This window comes from Pholcus phalangioides, unplaced genomic scaffold (genome assembly GCF_987345545.1).
Source record: "Pholcus phalangioides strain wild (caught in Gottingen) unplaced genomic scaffold, Ppha-v1.0 ptg000015l_1, whole genome shotgun sequence".
In the NCBI taxonomy this organism is placed as follows: domain Eukaryota; kingdom Metazoa; phylum Arthropoda; class Arachnida; order Araneae; family Pholcidae; genus Pholcus; species Pholcus phalangioides.
The window spans coordinates 64,543,444-64,562,699 of NW_028301608.1; the positions used below are offsets into that span (position 1 = coordinate 64,543,444).

The window sequence follows — 19,256 nt, forward strand, 5'->3', positions numbered from 1 at the left end:
ACGTTTCTTGTCAAGTAATTTAAAAATATTATTTACTTTTTTAATTTGACATTATTATTTTTTTTTTCATGTCCACAATTAGACCGTGGACCCCAATTGGGAACCACTGCATTACACAATCGACGATTCAATAAGATTTGAAAAAAAATACCGTTGTAGAAGGATTTATCGTTGCATCTATAATCGTTGTAGCGGTGTTTCACTGTATAGTAGGCCTATAACTTTCTAAAAATAATCACCGAAAAGTTCACGTTTTCTATAACCTCTTTGAAAGGAATTATACGCATAAGAAAAATCTGAGAGGAAACAAAAATTACTGCCACAATAGTTTTATCAATCAATAGTTACAAATAGAATTTTCATGTTGATCATAATCATCGAACATCACAAACGTGCCGCAGATACTTCAAGATTTCTGGATAAATTCGCCGCAGTGTCGCACGTAGTCCTCTGGATATTCTGCGTGAACCGAATGAGTCGCGTCTCGAATCTCTTCGAATATAGCCTTTGGAAACTTTTGGACAATTCGGTCCTTATCGTCGATTCTGAAAAACAAGAAAACAATGTAGTTTTATTGATTTTTTGACGTGAAACTTCCATAGAGAGAAAAAAAATAAATTTCTGTGAGGGAAAGAAGATTCATCACATAAAGTAAAACGCTTTATTTTCTTCAAAAAACCCAACTACCTTTTTCCTCTAACTTATTCTGTGATGAAGGTCCGAGAAGCACATGGGTTAATAAAGCACATGTCAATAAAGGTTCCACCGTGTAAGAAAATAACGTTGGCTGTGGAGGGGTCGGCATGGACGGTTTTTGTGTCGGACAAAGACAGTTTATTACATTTCCCTACCCTCCGTGACGTCGCACCCCCACTGGCCAAAGAAAATATATTTCGCACGAGAACGCCAGTTTTGCGACCTTACAGTGCCAGCTCCCTAATTGGCTGCGCTGTGAACGCAATTCCTTTTACTTTGAATAAATTTTTATTCAATTACATTGATGTCGGGTTATTTTATCATGCGTGCAAGATGCTTTAATGCATTTTTAAAATTTATTTGCCACAACTTATAAACTGACGAGCCAAAAAAACTGAGATATGGAACCAATCAGAGTACGGCGCTGCGGTCGGCAACGCCTATATAAAACAACAAGTGTCTGGCATAGTTGTTAGATCGGTTACTGCTGCTACAATGGCAGGTTATCGAGATTTAAGTGAGTTTGAACGTGGTGTTGTAGTCGGCGCACGAGAGATGGGACATAGCATCTCCAAGGTAGCGATGAAATTTGGATTTTCACGTACGACAATTTCACGAGTGTACCGTGAATATCGGGAATCCGGTAAAAAATTAAATCTACGACATCGCTGCGGCCGGAAAAAGATCATGCAAGAACGGGACTGACGAGAATCATTAAACGTGACAGACGTGCAACCCTTCCGCAAATTGCTACAGATTTCAATGCGGGGCCATCAACAAGTGTCAGCGTGCGAACCATTCAACGAAACATCATCGATATGGGCTTTCGGAGCCGAAGGCCCACTCGTGTACCCTTGATGACTGCACGACACAAACCTTTACGCCTCGCCTGGGCCCGACAACACCGACATTGGACTGTTGAGGACTGGAAATACGTTGCCTGGTCTGACGAGTCTCGGTTCCAATTGCTTCGAGCTGATGGACGTGTACGGGTATGGAGACAACCTCATGGATCCTACATGTCAACAGGGGATTGTTCAAGCTGGTGGAGGCTCTGTGATGGCATGGGGCGTGTGCAGTTGGCGTGATATGGGACCCCCTGATACATCTAGATACGACTCTGACAGGTGACAGGTACGTAAGCATCCTGCCTGATCACCTGCACCCATTCATGTCCATTGTGCATTCCAACGGACTTGGACAATTTCAGCAGGACAATGCGACACCCCACACGTCCAGAATTGCTACAAAGTGGCTCCAGGAACACTCTTCTGACTTTAGACACTTCCGCTGGCCCCAGACATGAACATTATTGAACATATCTGGGATGCCTTGCAACGTGCTGTTCAGAATAGATCTCCACCCCCCTTACTCCTACGGATTTATGAACAGCCCTGCAGGATTCATGGTGTCAATTACCTCCAGCACTACTTCAGACATTAGTCGAGTCCATGCCACATCGTGCGGCACTTCTGCGGGCACGCGGGGGCCCTACACGATATTAGGCAGGGGTACCAGTTTTTTTGGCTCTTCAGTGTATTATATTTGCTTATTTATAATAATTACAAATTTTCGAAAATTCGTGAATCTAGTCATGTCAAACCTAGAAGTTTCACTTCTATCGCGTGAGATTCTCAAACAGAATTTTTTTTTCAAATAATATTCCGCTGAGCATGATGCAGCTGTGATTTGTATCCCACTGAAAGCCAACTGAAAAAAAAGGATTGATGAAAAATCCATCACACATTTTAAAAACAATCAACCAATCGGCATAGTGTGTCGTTGCACAAAAATACTTACTCATGACGTAGTGTTTTTTTTCTTCTGATAAATTTAAAAAAAACGGTCCAAAATTTCACTTAAGTGTTCTATCATAAAAAAGGCATATAAAGTGCAAAGTCTATCACGATTTGAGCCCGCATTTCAATCTGAGCACTTTACATAGCTCGGGCTACATCGAAACCAGTGGTTTTAACCTTTCTCCATCCCGCACTAGTTAGAAAATATGTTCATAATTAACTGTGTTAATTACCCACTTGGTAGTCGTTTTAAAATTTTAAACTTTAAATTTAATTGCAAAGTTAAATAGTTTTTTCAGGTAAAAAACAAAAGTATATAGTATCAAAGCAACAAAATGAAATTTACAAGATTTTTTGTGACATTTGTCATTGATTTTTCATATTTTGAAATTGAGAGGATCGATTTTTTTGAAGAGCCGCCCGAATGTGATCACTTAATTTACGTGATCTGGATTTTTTTTTTTTTTGCTTTTGCGGGCAAATGTAATGGAAACCCTACTTCGCAAAGGGGAGTGGTAACGAATGGCCGAAGTGTGTTCGTCAAGCTGTCTTCCTTGGTTTTGGAAATAATTCCAACCAACTGAACAAATGTTCTGAATCAGAATTTTGAAATTCCTACATAATGGTAACGCTCTCTTGTTCAACTTCTAATTAAATTACCATCATAGAATGAACATCGAAAAGAAATGAATCTAGTATCACTAACGGAAAAAATATCGTTCAAAAACATCTGAAAACTGCATACATGAGATAATCATTGTCTTCTATTTCCCTTCCTACTGAGAATAGATGGGATTTTTTCCCCCTCTGAATTTCATGTGACAGTTTCTGCGAGCGAAAGCCAAAAAGTAAGGTGTTGAAATGCCGGTGTAATAAATTATTTTTTAAATAATTTGAAAATTCGATTTTTCATTTCACACTCACGATCTCCTCAATAATTAATCAGTCAAAATGTTCACAATTTTCTCTTTGACCTCGCACCCCCAAATATCCTTTCGTGCACCCCCCCCCCACAGGTGCATGAACCCCTAGTTACGAACCATTGTTCTAAATTTATCGATTGCAACCAGTATCGCAAACTTATCGATTCCACAATAAATGCATGCTTGTTTGACACTTAATTTTTTGACGTTTTTCCTAACATAAAAATCTTGAAAATATGCAAGCATTTATGGAATAAAATACGTGAAAGTATTACCTTACAATTTACCCTCTATTTCATCTCTTCTTTTTCAGATTATTTCTTATCTCATTAAGTTAAAAAATAAACAAAAAAACCATCAATATATACTGTATATTTACATATACACACACCTCTTTTTAATTAAAATTCTCTCTATAGATTCGAATGAAAACTACGCCTACCTTATGCACAATAACTATTCTTCTTTCTAGAATCGCATTGCGTTTCATAAGATGCAGTTTCAAATGTTGAGAAAAAATTGCTATTGTTTAGTTTCTTCTTAAGAAATATAAATGAGGAAACTACTTTTTCTTTGCAATTTTATTTTTTTAATTCGATAAAAATTACCAGATGCAGCAAAGTTTGAAGACGGCTTGTCATAAAGCAGACTCTAGTTTACAGTTACACGATCTCGTTGATTGTTTATCGAGCTGAATTGGAATGTTGTTGAACATTGAATCGGTTTTATGCTGGATCTTTTGAAATTTTTTTTACACATTTTAATAAATTTTACGTATTTTACACATTCATGAATCGGTTCTTGTTTTACAGCGAGCATTACTCTGGGCTTAGAGAGCACAGAGCTGTGAAGAAATAAAGTGAAATGTGGATGAAAAAAATGTGACTTTCAGAATCCAGCATGTCCATAGAACCAGACTTATCTTAACACATGGGCCCATGTGGGCATGACTTTCACATCTATAGGCGGCAGACAAGATTAGATCAAATGTAATATGTAAGGTGCTTACTTATATATGTTACTTCAGCTAAGTTTGGGGCCCCAGAACAACTCGGGCACCCATGATGTTGAGACGGCTGTGCATAAAACCCCCACAAGGAAGAAGCTCACTGAACTCTAGGCCAGGGTAGTGTAGATTTATTGTTTAGGTTTGTTGGATCGTCCGTATTTTATACAGACCTATCTCCACCCATATAATTCGGCTGTTGGGAGGGAAGTTCACCTCTCTTCTACCTTCCGTATCCGTGCTTGTGCCTGGGTTCCAGAGATGATCTTATTTAAAAATTGTTTGTTCATTATGAATTTAATTTTGATTAAATTGAATTCGATAAGCAAAAAAGGGGTTTCGCACTTGAAAAATAGATGGCAGCTCTAAAATTCACGCACATCACTGTATACGTACTCGGAATGATGGGTACACATGAACTTCCGGCACACAACTCAATCAGTGGTAAATTGCCCAAATTCCACTGACTGATTCCACGCATGAGGGTGGGGCCCTATATAAGACAGGGGTGCCACGAGAGCAAAATATGTTCCAAGGGCGGTCATGGGTTGAAAAAGTTTGAGAAACGCTGAATTAAATAGCAATGAATCGCTTTGTGATAATATAAAAACAATAATTGTGATAACATAACAAATGATAATGTAACAATTAGTGATAATAATTCATTAATTCATGCTTAATAATCATTGTTAATAATTAAATGAGTCTAAGTGTAGTTTTGAAAAATCCCATTTGAGTGTGCCGCGGAAGTTAAACTGTGCAGCGGGCTTGAAAGAGGTTGCAAAACTCTGCTGTACTGTATAAAAAATAGATATGAAAGATTCTCGAAAAATTTGTTCCACCAATCACGTATGATCTGAACTAAATTATCGTCACGGTACATACATTCGGAAGAGAGATTTTGGACCACAGATGAAGAGTACGTCACCATCGAACACTTTGTCGAACTCTTTACGAAGCATTTCGGGGACGCATTTGCCGTTATTAATAAGCTCATAATTCGTTTTCCACTTGAATTCGCCCTTGTCAGTCTTTTCCAAGTCCATGTCGATTTGATATTTTTCTCGCGTACGCTCGTTCGACGAGTCCTACAAGAAATAGAATAATAATAATTGACTCACATATTACATATATAATTTCATCATATAAAAATCCACCTATAGCAGCTCCGCTTGGTTGGCGGATCAATCGTATGACACTTAGATATATCATTTCTGGGGTATCTTTTTTTCAATAAATATTTAAATATAAGGGTAGATCAAATGAAAACGGAGCTGTTATAATTTGGTTTATTCTTGTATGAGTGTGGCGAAACTGTGTTGAGGTACAGCGGGATATATGAAGAAAGCAACCTCTACTGCAGAATGGACTTGCCCTAGGTAGCCGCACGGAATCACGTGCTATGTCGGCCAACAGTATCTCCTTCTTCCACCTGAAAAATGAATAATACCATGTTGCTCTTCTTTACTCGCAAACATTCCGCAGACGCAAATGGAAAAAAAAACCCGATTGCCTCTTGGACGGTACTGTCGGCTGACTGTCTGTAATAGACTGTCTAGGGTAAGTTCGTTCCGCAGTACGTTGCTACCTTCTTTATATCTCGCTCTAACTCTGCACAAAGTTTCACCGCACCCATACAAAAATAAACCAAAACTAACAACTGTTCCGTTTTCATTTGATCCACAGCTTGTTATATTGTAACAAGTGAATCGTTGAAATCAATTACGTAAGATCGCTATCCATTTAGTTTTGATGGACAGCAGTACTGTGTGAGAATAATTATTGCGTATTGAAATATGAATTAGGTGGATCAAGTTCAACCAACCTTTAATATTTCCATGACTTTGTCCAGCAAAAATTCCCTGATGATTCGTTTGCCTTCCACAACATCCGTATCAGGAGGTATGAGGTTGAGACATTTCTCTTTCATCTGTAAAAAGGTGCGCATTCCAGTTACAAAATCCGCTTCGATGCCCAAAGGAGTCATATCTTCGATTATTATTTTCTCGACATTGTCAGGCTAAAAGTAGAAATATATGGTTTTTACATGGGCGAATATAGATATGGCACCAATCTTATTATATATGATGGGCAATCAGGCTCTCGTCTCTGCACGAAAAGGATGCACGCATACTTACGTATTTACCGGCCACTTCCATAGCCGTTCTACCACCCATACTGTGCCCAATCAAGATGGCTTTCGGGATGCTATGTTCTTTCATGAAGTGGTTCACGTCGTCACACAAGATGTCAAAGTCAAATTCTTCGCTCCATTCGGAATCTCCGTGGTTACGGGCATCGAGTTTATACACCTGAAAAAAAAAAAAAAATAGCCACATCATCTTTTTCTCAGATTTGCAAACTGACAAAAAAAGACCGTAATTTCTGGATAAATTTTCTTTAACGGACACTCCTCGTTAGCGGATTCTTCTTCAGTGCCAAGGGTGTCCGCTATCGGGAGGTTCTACTATATAAAAAAGCAGGGTTGCTTCTCTCGTGGTTATATATATAGCACACTCTCCTGAACTGCAAGTGGACCGAGTTCGACTAACGGTAGAGACCGCCACGTTTTCTTCCCATATCCACATCGGCATAATATCCAGTAAAGTCTCTTCCCATGATGTAGTGTGAGAGCAAAAAAAATCATATCTGTCTCTATAAAATATTTCCTGGCAAAAATGTGTAATTGGTCAGTTTGCTTCTTATGGATAAAGTGGAAGTCCTTGACTTTTATAGTTTACCTAAACGCAGCATGTGCACAGTAGAGGAATCATTGTAAACTGGTATCAAAACATAGATTTTGTTTATAAAAATTTTAGATAATAAAATGTGCACAAACTCCATATTAATTAATACGTAATTTATCACATATACCTCAAATTATGAATCTTAGAAACATAAACGCCACGATGGAGCTGCTTATAGAAATTACGGAATTTTGTGGCACTGCTACTGACACATAACCGTATATGCACCTCGTAAGCATTCCTCTGTGGAATTTCTAATGATTCAGCACATGTCGGAATGTGTGTTGTGTGTGTTGCGGTATTTATGTTGCCAGAGTTTTGCTTGTTCCGTGCTCTCTTGCTGTTGATGTCATTTGTCTTCAATATTTTGAAGTGAAGATGCTTTCATGCAAAAATGCTTGATTTTTCATGTAAAGTAATTTTTTATGCTACGTGTTAAACGTCTGCCTGCTCTCTGTGAACAGAGCGGCTTGCATTCGCGCCTCGAAGTGAAACGTAGTAAAACAACTTCATCATTTTGTACTGAAAACCTTTTTTTTTTCTTGATGGATCATATCACAATATATCGCCAAAAACTGCTAATATTTTTTGAAGGTACGTAGTGAGTAATTCTGAATATATATGTAAATCCAGTAATTAACTTCATATCCTCGAGACAAATACAGTCGGCCCCCGCTTAGTCGGAAAATGGATACCCTTCTGAAACAAATATAAAATCCTTCTTCACTAAAATTTCTCCCATAAAGACAATGTTAAAGTCCCCCCCCCCTCCCTTTTTAACCTCTTTACGATCACGGGCGTTGTCCAAACTCCAGCGGAATAAATTCAAACAAGCTCTCTTTGTTTGCTTTCCTTTTTCTTCACTATCGCGAAGCTTTATAGCAAGCCTATTATCTACGGAAGACATATAATTTATCTTTGTACTACATAAATGTGAGAGCGAAAGAGAACACGTAGGGTGAGGGTGAAAATAGGACTCTAAAAAAGACTCCCTTATCTATTATACTTCGCTTTTTATGTATTCCCCCTTCTCCGTTTTTCTAGCGTACGGTTAGGCTAGGACAATATTACCATATTTATCGCTAATTCGTTAAATACAGATAATTCAAATTTCTCTCCAAACGCTTTAAAATGAAGTGATTAATATCATAATTTCGACCGCTTTTCTCCCGCTTAATTGAATATTACACTTCGCATGTTAACTGTTAATACACATTAACTACTATACACGTAATATTTTTATTGAATGAAACATTTGTAATTAATAGAAAGTATATTGCTAAGTTAAACACATTTGAGAGTGAGTACCGGCCTCCAAGTATTCAAGTTGTCTTCAACATGTGAATTTAATAACTATTTTTGTTTTTGAATGAGCCGATAGAGGGCGTTAACTTGTCTATTGAAAAGTGAAAATCTTAGGTATTGTGTGTTATTGCAATTAAATACAAATTTCATTTTTTTTTTCCTTTCCTTTCATTTTATGTCTGATTTATTCGAAAGATCCCTCATTAGTTTTCAATATACCTATTATACTAACGTTGTAAAATGGCAATTGAATTGTTTCCAGCATAATCGGATGACACACACTTAATCGGATATTAAGTGCTGGAATCGTTGATATCCGATTAAGCGGGGCCGACTGTATTTACTAAGAATCGGTCCATAAAGAGAAGGAAAATGTCATACCTTCCGATGCGTTACGTCAGCTAATGGTTGATCGATTTCATCCCAGTGATGTCTTGTGCATGTCATTCCATGCAGTAGAATAATTGGTGCGAGCTTGTCATCCAATCCAGTAGTCGGTTCAGTAACGGAATAAGCGGTATTGATTGGTTTCCAGCTTTTCGAAATGAGAGGGAAGGAAAAAATATCAAAATTATTTTCAATGAAAACTTTCACAACTGCCTATATTATTTCTCTTAATTATATTATTTCTCTTTTTTTTTTAGAATAATTTTTACCAATTTTTCCGCTGCAAGTATTTTAGAGATTTCTCTCGCAAAAGGTTATGGAAGAAACGGGTATAACATAAATAGATCAACGTTTCTTAACCGCAGAACAGACCTGATATAATTTTAATTTCAACTAAATGAAAAAGTTTGCAACTAATTTTTGCAACTGATGGAAGTAATATTAACCTTAAGGGTTCAAATATAAAAATTAGATCTTCGCACCATATCTCATACAGTGACATACGGTAAATCGTAATATTATAAATATGTAGTATTGCTAATTGTAGCCAAATAGTTGCAACAAATTTTCTAATTATTGCTAAAAATTGCGGAAATAAACAACTGCAGTTAATCGCGATAAACAAAAGATGTATTTCACGAAAAGATCATTAATAATTATTAGGAGACACTAAAGTAAAATACGAGATATTGTGATCTGAAATAAAGCAGAATATGTGGAACATCGCCAATTATCGCCAAAAACGTTGCCATAAGTAGGCAAAATCACCAATTGTTGTTGAAATGGCTGAAAAAAGAAATGAGAGGGAAATTATAGAGCTACTGGAACTCGAAGTGGATTGAAATGTAGTTCACGAAAAAAGCGTTAAAAACATGAAAAAATACGTGTGATAAATATTTATTTTTATGGGCATAACCATCATAATATCATTTATAAGTTATGAAAGTTATCTTTATTTACGATTTTAGTATAGATTAGAAATTAAAATAAGCTTCTTTGAAAAACAACGGGACAGTCGTATAAAAAAAGTTGGAACAAACAGAGAAGAATATCTCATCAAATATGGTGCACACATCGTCACGCTACCCATGCTTGATTGTTTCGGATATTTTACTGGCCCTTGTGATCAAAAAGCTTAAGAAAGAGAGAGAGAGAGAGAAACGCTGAAATAGATCATTTCATTCCCCCCCCCCATTGTCAGAAAAACTTCGTCAGCTCTGTGTCCTACCTCTTAACGCATATTGGGATCACAGATGAACGCCGGGGCGGGGGGGGGGGCAACAGGACCCCCTATGTTTCCCTGACGATCAGAATTTTTTTTTCTGATGCAAAAAATATTCTGAATAAAATTAAAATTTTGGAAGAAAATACCACTATATGTGTCTGTGTTATTATATATTATCAATTTCTGTTCATTTCAATGCTATTTTGTGAAGGCTAATAACACAAACTTCCTCTCTATGAAATTCATTGCGACCCACCCTCTAAACCAGCCATCCTCAACCTATTGCTCACGAGTACCATGGTGCTCCTCGAAGCACCAAGACTACTCAGTGCTCGTGTCCGCTTTCGTGCTCGCAAGTACTTTATCAACGTTTCGATTAAACATCCCGCAAAAATTTCATTCAAAGATTACAATTTTGCAGATTTCAGGCTTACCAATGTTATTGCCGTCAGAAGTGCTCTTCGTTTGGTGATGGAAATATGCAGCGCTCACGCGACTCGAGAATTTTTGAAGAGCCCTGCTCTAAGCCATGTATGCTAAACCCATGGCCTGCTAGCCAAATGTGGCCCTCGGGGTTTATCTGATGTGACCCGCCCCAAAACCTAATTTTGTAAAAATGAACTAGGCGGCGCATTTACAGATCGCTTAAGTGAGAACCGGGGCACAATTCCAGATCATTTAAGCGGACCGTGGCCCAATTTCAGATCACTCAATTATACCCGTGGCACATTCACAGATCACTTGAGTGACCCGATGCACAGTTCCAGAACACTTAAACAGTCCATGATTTACATTTAGAGATCCCTTGAGTAATATATGACACAGTTTCAGAGCACTTAAACTGCCCGCAGTGCAGTTGTACATTACTCACGTTACCCGCGGCACATTCCTAAATTACTTAAGTGATCCACGGCGTAATTACGGATCACTTGAGTGAAGTGTGGCACAGTTCCAGAACACTTAAGCAGCCCGCAACACATTTCTAGAGCACTCAAGTGGCCCGCTACACATTTTTAGAACACTTGAGCGGCCCGGACACATTTCCAGATCACTTGAAGGATCTGCAGAAGATTTAGAGATAAGTAAGGTGCCACTATAGAAGACTTAAATATAAATACAATAGATAGAATGTTAGTTCAGGTGCGTACAAACTAGGGAAAGTTTTCCTCGTCTTTGGCTCACCGAGTAAGATGCCATCAAAAATATTTCATATTTCTGTGCTGGATGATGTATTATGTGATATATGATGATCATATTTCTGTGCTTCATCATTCAAACCCCCCCCCCCCTTCCCTCGTCATCAAAAGTCAGCAAACCCAGAACCCCCCCCCCTCCCCCTACCGATGCTGACGTAATACTTTAATGATCTCTAACAACGATTCCATTCAATTCAGCAAGTTGCTCCCCCCCCCCCTCCCAAGCTCGTGTAAACGCTTCAAGAGTTTACCATGTTGGACCCGATCGATTGCCTTCTGGAAGTCAAGATAAACTACGTCGACATTTTTACCCTTATCCAAAGCCTTAGTCACTTAATCATAGAAGGAGGTTGAGGTTGGTTACACATGACTTTCCCTCTTTCCGAACCCATTCTGATTTCCCAACAAAATATATTACTCTCGTCCATCTACTTCATCAATTGCCTTTTGATAATGACTTCCAAAATTTTCTAGAGGGAGCTCGTCAAGTTCACTGGACGATAATTGCACACGGCTTCTCTACTATCATTTTTAAATAATATCGGAACCACATCACCAAGTCCCTTGGTACGATACCCTCAGCAATGATATTCCTGCAAATCTGAGCGAGACTGGCCCCAACAATTCATTAGCATATTCCCTAAGGACCCTAGGATAAATATCATCTGGTCTGTTTTGCTTAGGACGTCCACATGTTGCACTTGAATATCATTGAGGATTTTATTGCCCCATGCAACACCCGTACATTGAATATCGTTTTCGGTATTGAAAACTGGCGCGAAAAGAATCATTGAATGCATTACATATGCTTGCATTACTCTCTACCCTAGACCCTAACAGCCTACACTCTTTTGATTTATGTGTTCATTGTATGTCGAAATGCTCTTTAATAAGGGAAAAAATTCATTGATTGATTAAGTTTATTTGATAGTAGGTCATACAAGGACGATTTGAGTCGTGTACATATATGTGCACGTCAGGGCTTGAAAAAAACTATCATTAAAAACGTTTAAAATCGTTAAAAATGAAGATACACGTGTGTACTTCATACTGGAGCAAAGTGATTATAGAGACGCGTGGTCAATTTTTGTGCAATTTGTCATCTTATCAATACAATCACGTCGTCTACGTGTATGCTGTGTCCAATTCAGTGAGACTAGAAAATCCCCAATTAAAAAAAAAAGTTCTAGATTCAAGAAATACTTGCATCGCTATGCGATGTAAGTATATTTAAATAACGTTTTACAAAAGCCGACAGAGACTGGGATCAAAGAATGAGAAGTAAATCCGTCGATCCTTCATGATATCTGACTTGTTGAGGTCTTTGACGCGTAACGAAAGTACGTACTTGATCCTGTCACGCGTGATGTAGAAGAATTCATCTCATCTAAAACATTATTTACTTCTCGGTTCAAGTATTCTACAAATAATGTAATGATGAGTCACCGTCTGTGTTCGAAAGTGACTCTGGGAATGTCGTTTGTCTAGAAAACCGGTACATTGCTCTCTTTCCTTCTTAAAATGTACGAAAATTTAAAACGGTTGAAACTGATAAATACTTGACTCGGTTCGAAGCATGTGAAAAAGAAACTATATAATCGCAATTTAGTTATTATTCGTGACCTTTGACTGTTGTTTGTTCGATTTCCTTTGTGCTGACTGTTTCAATAAAGACAGAGTTCACACACCGAAAATGCGGGATATCTACCCATTCCTCACCTCCGAACTGGTTAAGCTCTGTATGCCACGTCTAGGAGAAAAGTGATTTCAGTTTCCCCAAGGCAAGTGAGTGACCCGTTCATCATCCGCACTTATATTCCTCTTACAATTCAATCAATGAGAGAACAAAGCACACAAATTGACCCGTCACGAATTCAAAAAAACTTCATCGCATTCCCTCCAACACAAATTCTTAAAAAACGAATTTTGGACTGGAAAATTATCCATGTAGAAACTTGGAAATTCGTGCAAAACGAATCTAGGAAACCGGCTATAGCCGACCACCACTGTGCTGCCATCAAGGTTCGAACCTAGATCTGCGCGATGAGAGTTAAGCACGAAGCCCACAGGACCGCACAGCTGCTAATCAATCAATACTAGTGAAATCTTAATCTTTTGATGGCCGATGTTCCCAATTAGATCATCGATATTATTAATTACAAATAATAGTTTACTCACATGAAAGAACTTAATTTTTTGAGAACATCATAAACGGGGTCAGAATTGTCAGATGTAAGGAAAATTCAAATTCTACTCAAAATATTTTTAGAATAGATTTTCATCATTTTTCTAGATTTTTATGCATTTGCTTAAACATATAAAAACACATCAATATGATATTTGAAATTTAATTTGATAAAATTTAGGCAGGGAAAACAAATCAGCAAACTAAAACATTCTGCTCAGTTGTTTTTTTTTTTTTGGATCGGATTGGATTTTGTGTATATTTGGCGCAAGGACCAATTATAGATCAAACTGCGCCAAAACAGATGATCTCGGTTTTTTTGTAATGTTGGAATTACTATAACAGGTGTTTCCTCCATTGTCAGTTGAAATCTTTATTTTCGAAAAAGGGAACATTTTCCACTTTCTTTTTTTCTTTTCCGTGAAATGCCTTTTTTAATAATTTATGAATCTTTGAGATAAGCTCTGTCAGTTTATGCATCCGTGATTATTCGAACGGGAATATTTTTGGTAGCAATTACAATGTAAAGATAGTTGCCTCTATCAAAAGGGAACGTATCCACCTTTTTTCCATAGACTTCGGTGTTTTTCGTCTCACGATAACGGACACTCATGGGACCGAAAATTTCGTCCGCAAACGAGGAGTGTCCGTTAATGGATATCAAGATACATCTAGTCCCGACGATGTAATTCAAACTTGTGTCTGTGAGTGGAGGTATCCACTAACGGGAGTGTCCGTTACGGTAGGTTCGTGTTTCTTATGTTACTGAGGAGAGGGCAATAAGAGCACCTTCCTGGATTAGTTAAAATCTTCTTGAATCAACAGGTGAAGTATAAATTTCCAATTTTTCAGATTTGAACAGCTCAAATTTTAATCAAAAGGTAACATTTCCATTAATTTTCTTTCAAACCGGAACATTTCCAAAATTCAAATGTGGATAACTCTCTCTTGAATGTTGATCAAGAGACATAGTATTTGAATATTCTTATAACATTCCTACATGCTACTTGTTGGGCTGGTTTATACTTTTTAAAGCATTTTGTAAAGCTTTTGTTTTACCACGTATTGAGTTTTTTTACTTTTACTGTAAATTTAGCAAAATTGGAAAAATATGTTTCCTTTTGAAAATAAGCTCCTCAGTTGATGTAGACATCGTGTGGCTGCTCGAGCTATAATAGTGCTGTGAGAGAAAATATGCGTTTTTCTTCCATTTAACGGGGCGAAATTAAAGTTATCACGAGTTTTCAAAATTTGATAGAATATTTCTTGATTTTGGATCGAGTGCTGTCACGGGAGTTTTCGCACTGGAAGAGAGAATTACACCAGCCTAAATATGGTAGGAACTTTTGCGGTTGTGTGAGTGAAAGGAAAGAGTTACTGCAAACATTTTGTTGGGTAAGTGGTAGAAGATAAGGCAAAGGTTATATGATGCCGACGGGGTTTTTATTAGATTTGTGAAGAAAATTTGAAAATTCATTCGTTTTCTTAGAATACGGAGACTGCTGCTACAAAAAATAAGATTGTGGTTGGTGGGGGGGGGGGGGGACTTTCCTCTTCATCAACATAGAAAAGGATGTTTGACATTCAAACAGGGTAAATGTAAAACTTTTTGAAGATTTCTAACTTTATTTTTCTTTTTTTCCAATAATGTATTTTCAATTTCTTTTCTCTTTTTACTGTGTCCAAATCATTATTATATGTTTAAAATATATTTGTGTATACGCTTGAAATGTCAATTGCATTTTTTAAGCTAATTATTCGTGTTTTTAGGGTTAGTTTAATTTTATTTTTAAGGTGTTAAGAAAACGTTTAAAACAATAAAATACATAATTTTTTGAAGTTTGAAATCTTTTTCTGACGATTTATTACTCGTCCCAAAAATGTGTTATTCACTATGAAGACAAGTTTTTCCCCTAACACGTGATGAGTATTGCCCCGTAATTTCTACTTTCACATATAAAAGATATTCCTCGAAATTTAAAATGATAAAAAAATAAATAATAATTGTGTATACTAGAGCCTGAATCACAATGAAAAAAAAAACTTCGTTGCTTTAAGTAGAAGGCATAGTCTCATCCCATCTCTGAAGGTACCAATATTCTACAACTTCTTGTCGCAACGGAGGTCTCGTACGAGTATACACATTCACATTTATATTGGCACACAATGGACACCTTTCGTGTTCTTAGGCTTGAGTGGACCTCTTACGCAATGCCAGAGGTAAAGGGTAAAGCATGAAAGGTTGGTCAATACTGCTGCATCAGCGTGGGCATTAAATGTCATTAGTCATAATAATAAACGTAATTAAAAAAAATTAAATTTCTTTTGACCAATCAACTCAAAAAATGGTGATAAGTTTTGTTTCATCTCATTTCGCTAGGGTAGATTATGCCATTAAATTGTCAATCGATTATGCTGAAATGTTATGATTCTTTTAGATCAGTTTCAAGTGTTAGAATTTCTGTTCCAAGCAGAGCAGATTTTATAGCATTTTTGGTATAGATAGATATAGTTTGGCATATTGAATAATTATAGCGGAATTTATAGTAAAATTCGATATCGTCTCTCAGGTGTAGTTCCACTGTACACCCATTCACAAATGGTTTGAATGCTTAAAAGTACCGAAAGCTAATTCAAGTTTCATGATTCCTTTTTATTTAAATGTTCAATATTTGAGTTCAAATGAAAAAGATTTGTGATAAATTCTATTCACACCATGCACAGGGTTGCTCATGCAGTCATCGTAAGGGCATGGGTGGGGCTGACAGGGCTCCAGCCCTGGAACCCGGAATGATTCTCATTATTTTTTTGATTTTTTACGCTATAAATTCATAAAGGGGCCAGTGGAAGTCTGGTCTGGTTGGCCCGCAAAAGATCCCAGCCTAGGAGCCCAGCTTCAAGATGTGGGGGTCATGCGCAAGGGCTCCAGAGGCACGCGAAGGTGTATTGTAAAAAAGTATCAACTAACACGTAGAATGTTGTGTAGATTGATACTTTTGACAATGATATGGGAGATATACGGTGGTTTAGGGGAATTTTATTGTAAAAATATATAATTTTTTTCATAAGATACTATCAGTGATTGGCTAGGGGAAAAATTGTCACTCACAAAAAAATAGGGTGCTGCATTGTGATTCGAATCTCACCATACCGCGTTAATACAGTATATTGCACCTTACAAAAGCTGAGCTGAGCTGAATGGAGGTTTTTTCGCCAGTTCCGCGGCACAAATTTTTATGGCCGTTCTACTGGTCTTATCAGTGGGCATCTTCGGGAGGATGCCTATGATGGAACGTGTGAGTGAATGTGGTGACAAGTGTGGTAAGATGTGGTGTAAACATTTTGACGAGTCCGGGAAAAGATGTATCTCACAGCTTCAAATTTCTAATTTTTCGCAAGTAATATTATTCGGTTATAACCACCCATCGGATTACGTTGCCAATCCATCGCGTTTACCCATTGAAACGTGAGTTTGTGGCCTTCAATCCACAGCCAACCCTCGTGTCAAGCCTGTGCAGACTGAAAAGATTTTTCTGTGATTTCCCACCTCCAAGATGCGAATGCGAGCAGGTCTCTCATTTGAAAAAAAAAAAAAAGTCTGTCTGCAAAGAGTAGGCAGACTTTCGACAAGATTTTTCCACAACATGAAAATTTCTAGAGTATGCAAGTTAATTTCAAAATTTGGGAGAGAGATGGCAGGCCAGTTCAGCATGAAACACACCTAACTCTAACGACATAAACGGGAAAGAGCCACATATACACTCAGAATACACATTCCAGCATATGCCAATACGTTAGAAATACCTTAGAGCAGGGGGGGGGGGGTATTCAACGAGTGGCACGGAGGCCACGTTTGGCCGTCGGAGCTTTTTGCTGTGGCCCGCCGACCATTTTTAGAAAATGGCTAAAAACGTTGAAGAAACATGACTACGAAAAAAGTAATAATTTGATTACACCAAGAGGCCAGTGAGAGACGGAGCATGAGGCGCAAATAGATTTTGGGGGTAAATTCGGTGTCTAAATAGGCATATCTACCTACAGAATTCACAAGAACTCTGAAAAATACATTCAGGAAAAAATGATTTCAGAGTTTTTGAAAGAGAGCAATTTCAGAAATTCTTGAAAGAAAAATGTTTTAGAATTTTTGTAAGAAATAATTTAGAAATTAATGAAAAAAATGATTTTGAAATTATTATTATTTCGTGATCGATAAAAATTTCTACTCAATAGGAGAATAATTCTCTTATTGGCTTGAAAACCGGCTAAAATGGTTTTTCCGCATTTAGAGCTGTTTTTTCCCAAATTTCATCCGTTTTTAGAATTCAAAAATATCGCAGTGAATATTGCACTTAGAAACATGGAACTTCTTTTGTTAGCATTCGGAGAGACAGGGCAACAACTTTGTAACTGGGTTTTGGGGCACACGAGGACGGTATAAAAAATTAATGTTTTCCATTCTAATAACTATACAATCCTTTTGAAACATAAATGACATACGAGTATTATACATTATTTGGAAACTTTTTCCAATTGGAAGTATACCCCCTCCCCCCGTTTGTTATGCACCCTGTATATTGCTTACTTTTATTTTGAAATAACGAATTAACCGATCGACATGAACTTTTTAGTATTTTATTCGCAATTGAATGAAATATTTTTTGAAGTCATTGCTTCGAAGTCATCAATTCGATTTCAAGACTCGTGTCCCTTTAAATTTGAATTAAGAAAATAACAGTACCCGTTTTGAAACTTGATTATCTCGAACTGAAAACTTTGGTCTAGCCCTGTTCTTATTCGCACCCATTCAATTAGAGAGATGGTTACGTGGTCGATAATATATATACCAATAGAATGTTTTGTTAGAATGTTGGCCATTTAAGCCACCGACTCAGAAGTGGCTCTAATATAAGGTAGACAATTTTCAAACATACAATGGAAATGCTATTCATTGCTATCAAATCTGCCCCACCTCCCTTACTGCAGTGTCAAAATGATCATTGACTTATAATAACTGTAAAAATGGGCAGATACGGTGTTAATTGATGGATTAAGTTGAACGGGAAAGGAAAATCCTATTCAGACCCCATGTACGAAATTTTTCATGGTCCGTTCTTGCTTTACTATATCACCATCAACACATTTGTATGGACAAAAGTACGCGTGAAAGACGCGTAAAAAATGTAAACGGACATAGTGTTCCAATGTGTACAGTAACAAAAGATATGAAAATCGTGAAGAAAAAAAACGATTGGCATCACTGATAATCAGCACGCGTTTGTATTTCCACTATTTTGTCTCACGTCTTTTTTTCCCATCTACTTTTTACGGGTTTATGTTGAAATGTTAAAGTAAATAAAACGTTATCACTCACCTGCTCATGGTCGTTGCTTCGCGATATTACTTTCAATAACTCTTGTTGATTGTTATCAGGGAGAGAGAGAGAGTCACACAGAACTCTAACTTCACCTATGCTATTTTTTATATTTCCTTTGTTGGAGAAACTAACTACACACGTGAATTTCAGACGTTTTCTGTAACTTTTGGCTGTACTACGTAAGCAGTCACGTGACGATCTAGTCGCCAAATAAAAGGTTATCCTTTTTTATATGCTGCAATTTCGTTCCCATGAGCATCAGCAGTAGTAGGCGTTTCACGTGGAAGAGGAAGTCGAAAGGAAGAAAGAAGACCCCGTAGGGTTGCGTACCCATCAATTCGACTGACTGGAGCTGCTAATGGAATTGGCTTTACCCAAGGCCACTGAATCCTCTCAGCCGAACAAAAGACACC

General features: G+C 37.4%; 1 protein-coding gene across 1 annotated transcript; it reads right to left on the reverse strand.

Moving 5' to 3' along the window:
* Positions 1-313: 313 nt before the first annotated feature.
* LOC149076516 (sn-1-specific diacylglycerol lipase ABHD11-like) lies at positions 314-19,241 on the reverse strand. The gene is made up of 6 exons (XM_089244088.1): positions 18,841-19,241; positions 8,858-9,011; positions 6,563-6,736; positions 6,250-6,444; positions 5,310-5,512; positions 314-545 (listed from the first exon to the last, which is right to left on the reverse strand). Exons 1-6 carry the CDS (start codon positions 18,846-18,848, stop codon positions 407-409), a joined length of 873 nt encoding a protein of 290 aa, XP_089100214.1. The 5' UTR covers positions 18,849-19,241; the 3' UTR covers positions 314-406.
* Positions 19,242-19,256: the final 15 nt, after the last annotated feature.

Coding starts and splice junctions, on each gene's coding strand:
- LOC149076516 (XM_089244088.1), bottom strand. Junction 6,737..8,857: donor CTGACGTAACGCATCGGAAG/GTATGACATTTT, acceptor TTTTTTTTTCAG/GTGTATAAACTCGATGCCCG. Junction 5,513..6,249: donor AAGTCATGGAAATATTAAAG/GTTGGTTGAACT, acceptor TATTTCTTGTAG/GACTCGTCGAACGAGCGTAC.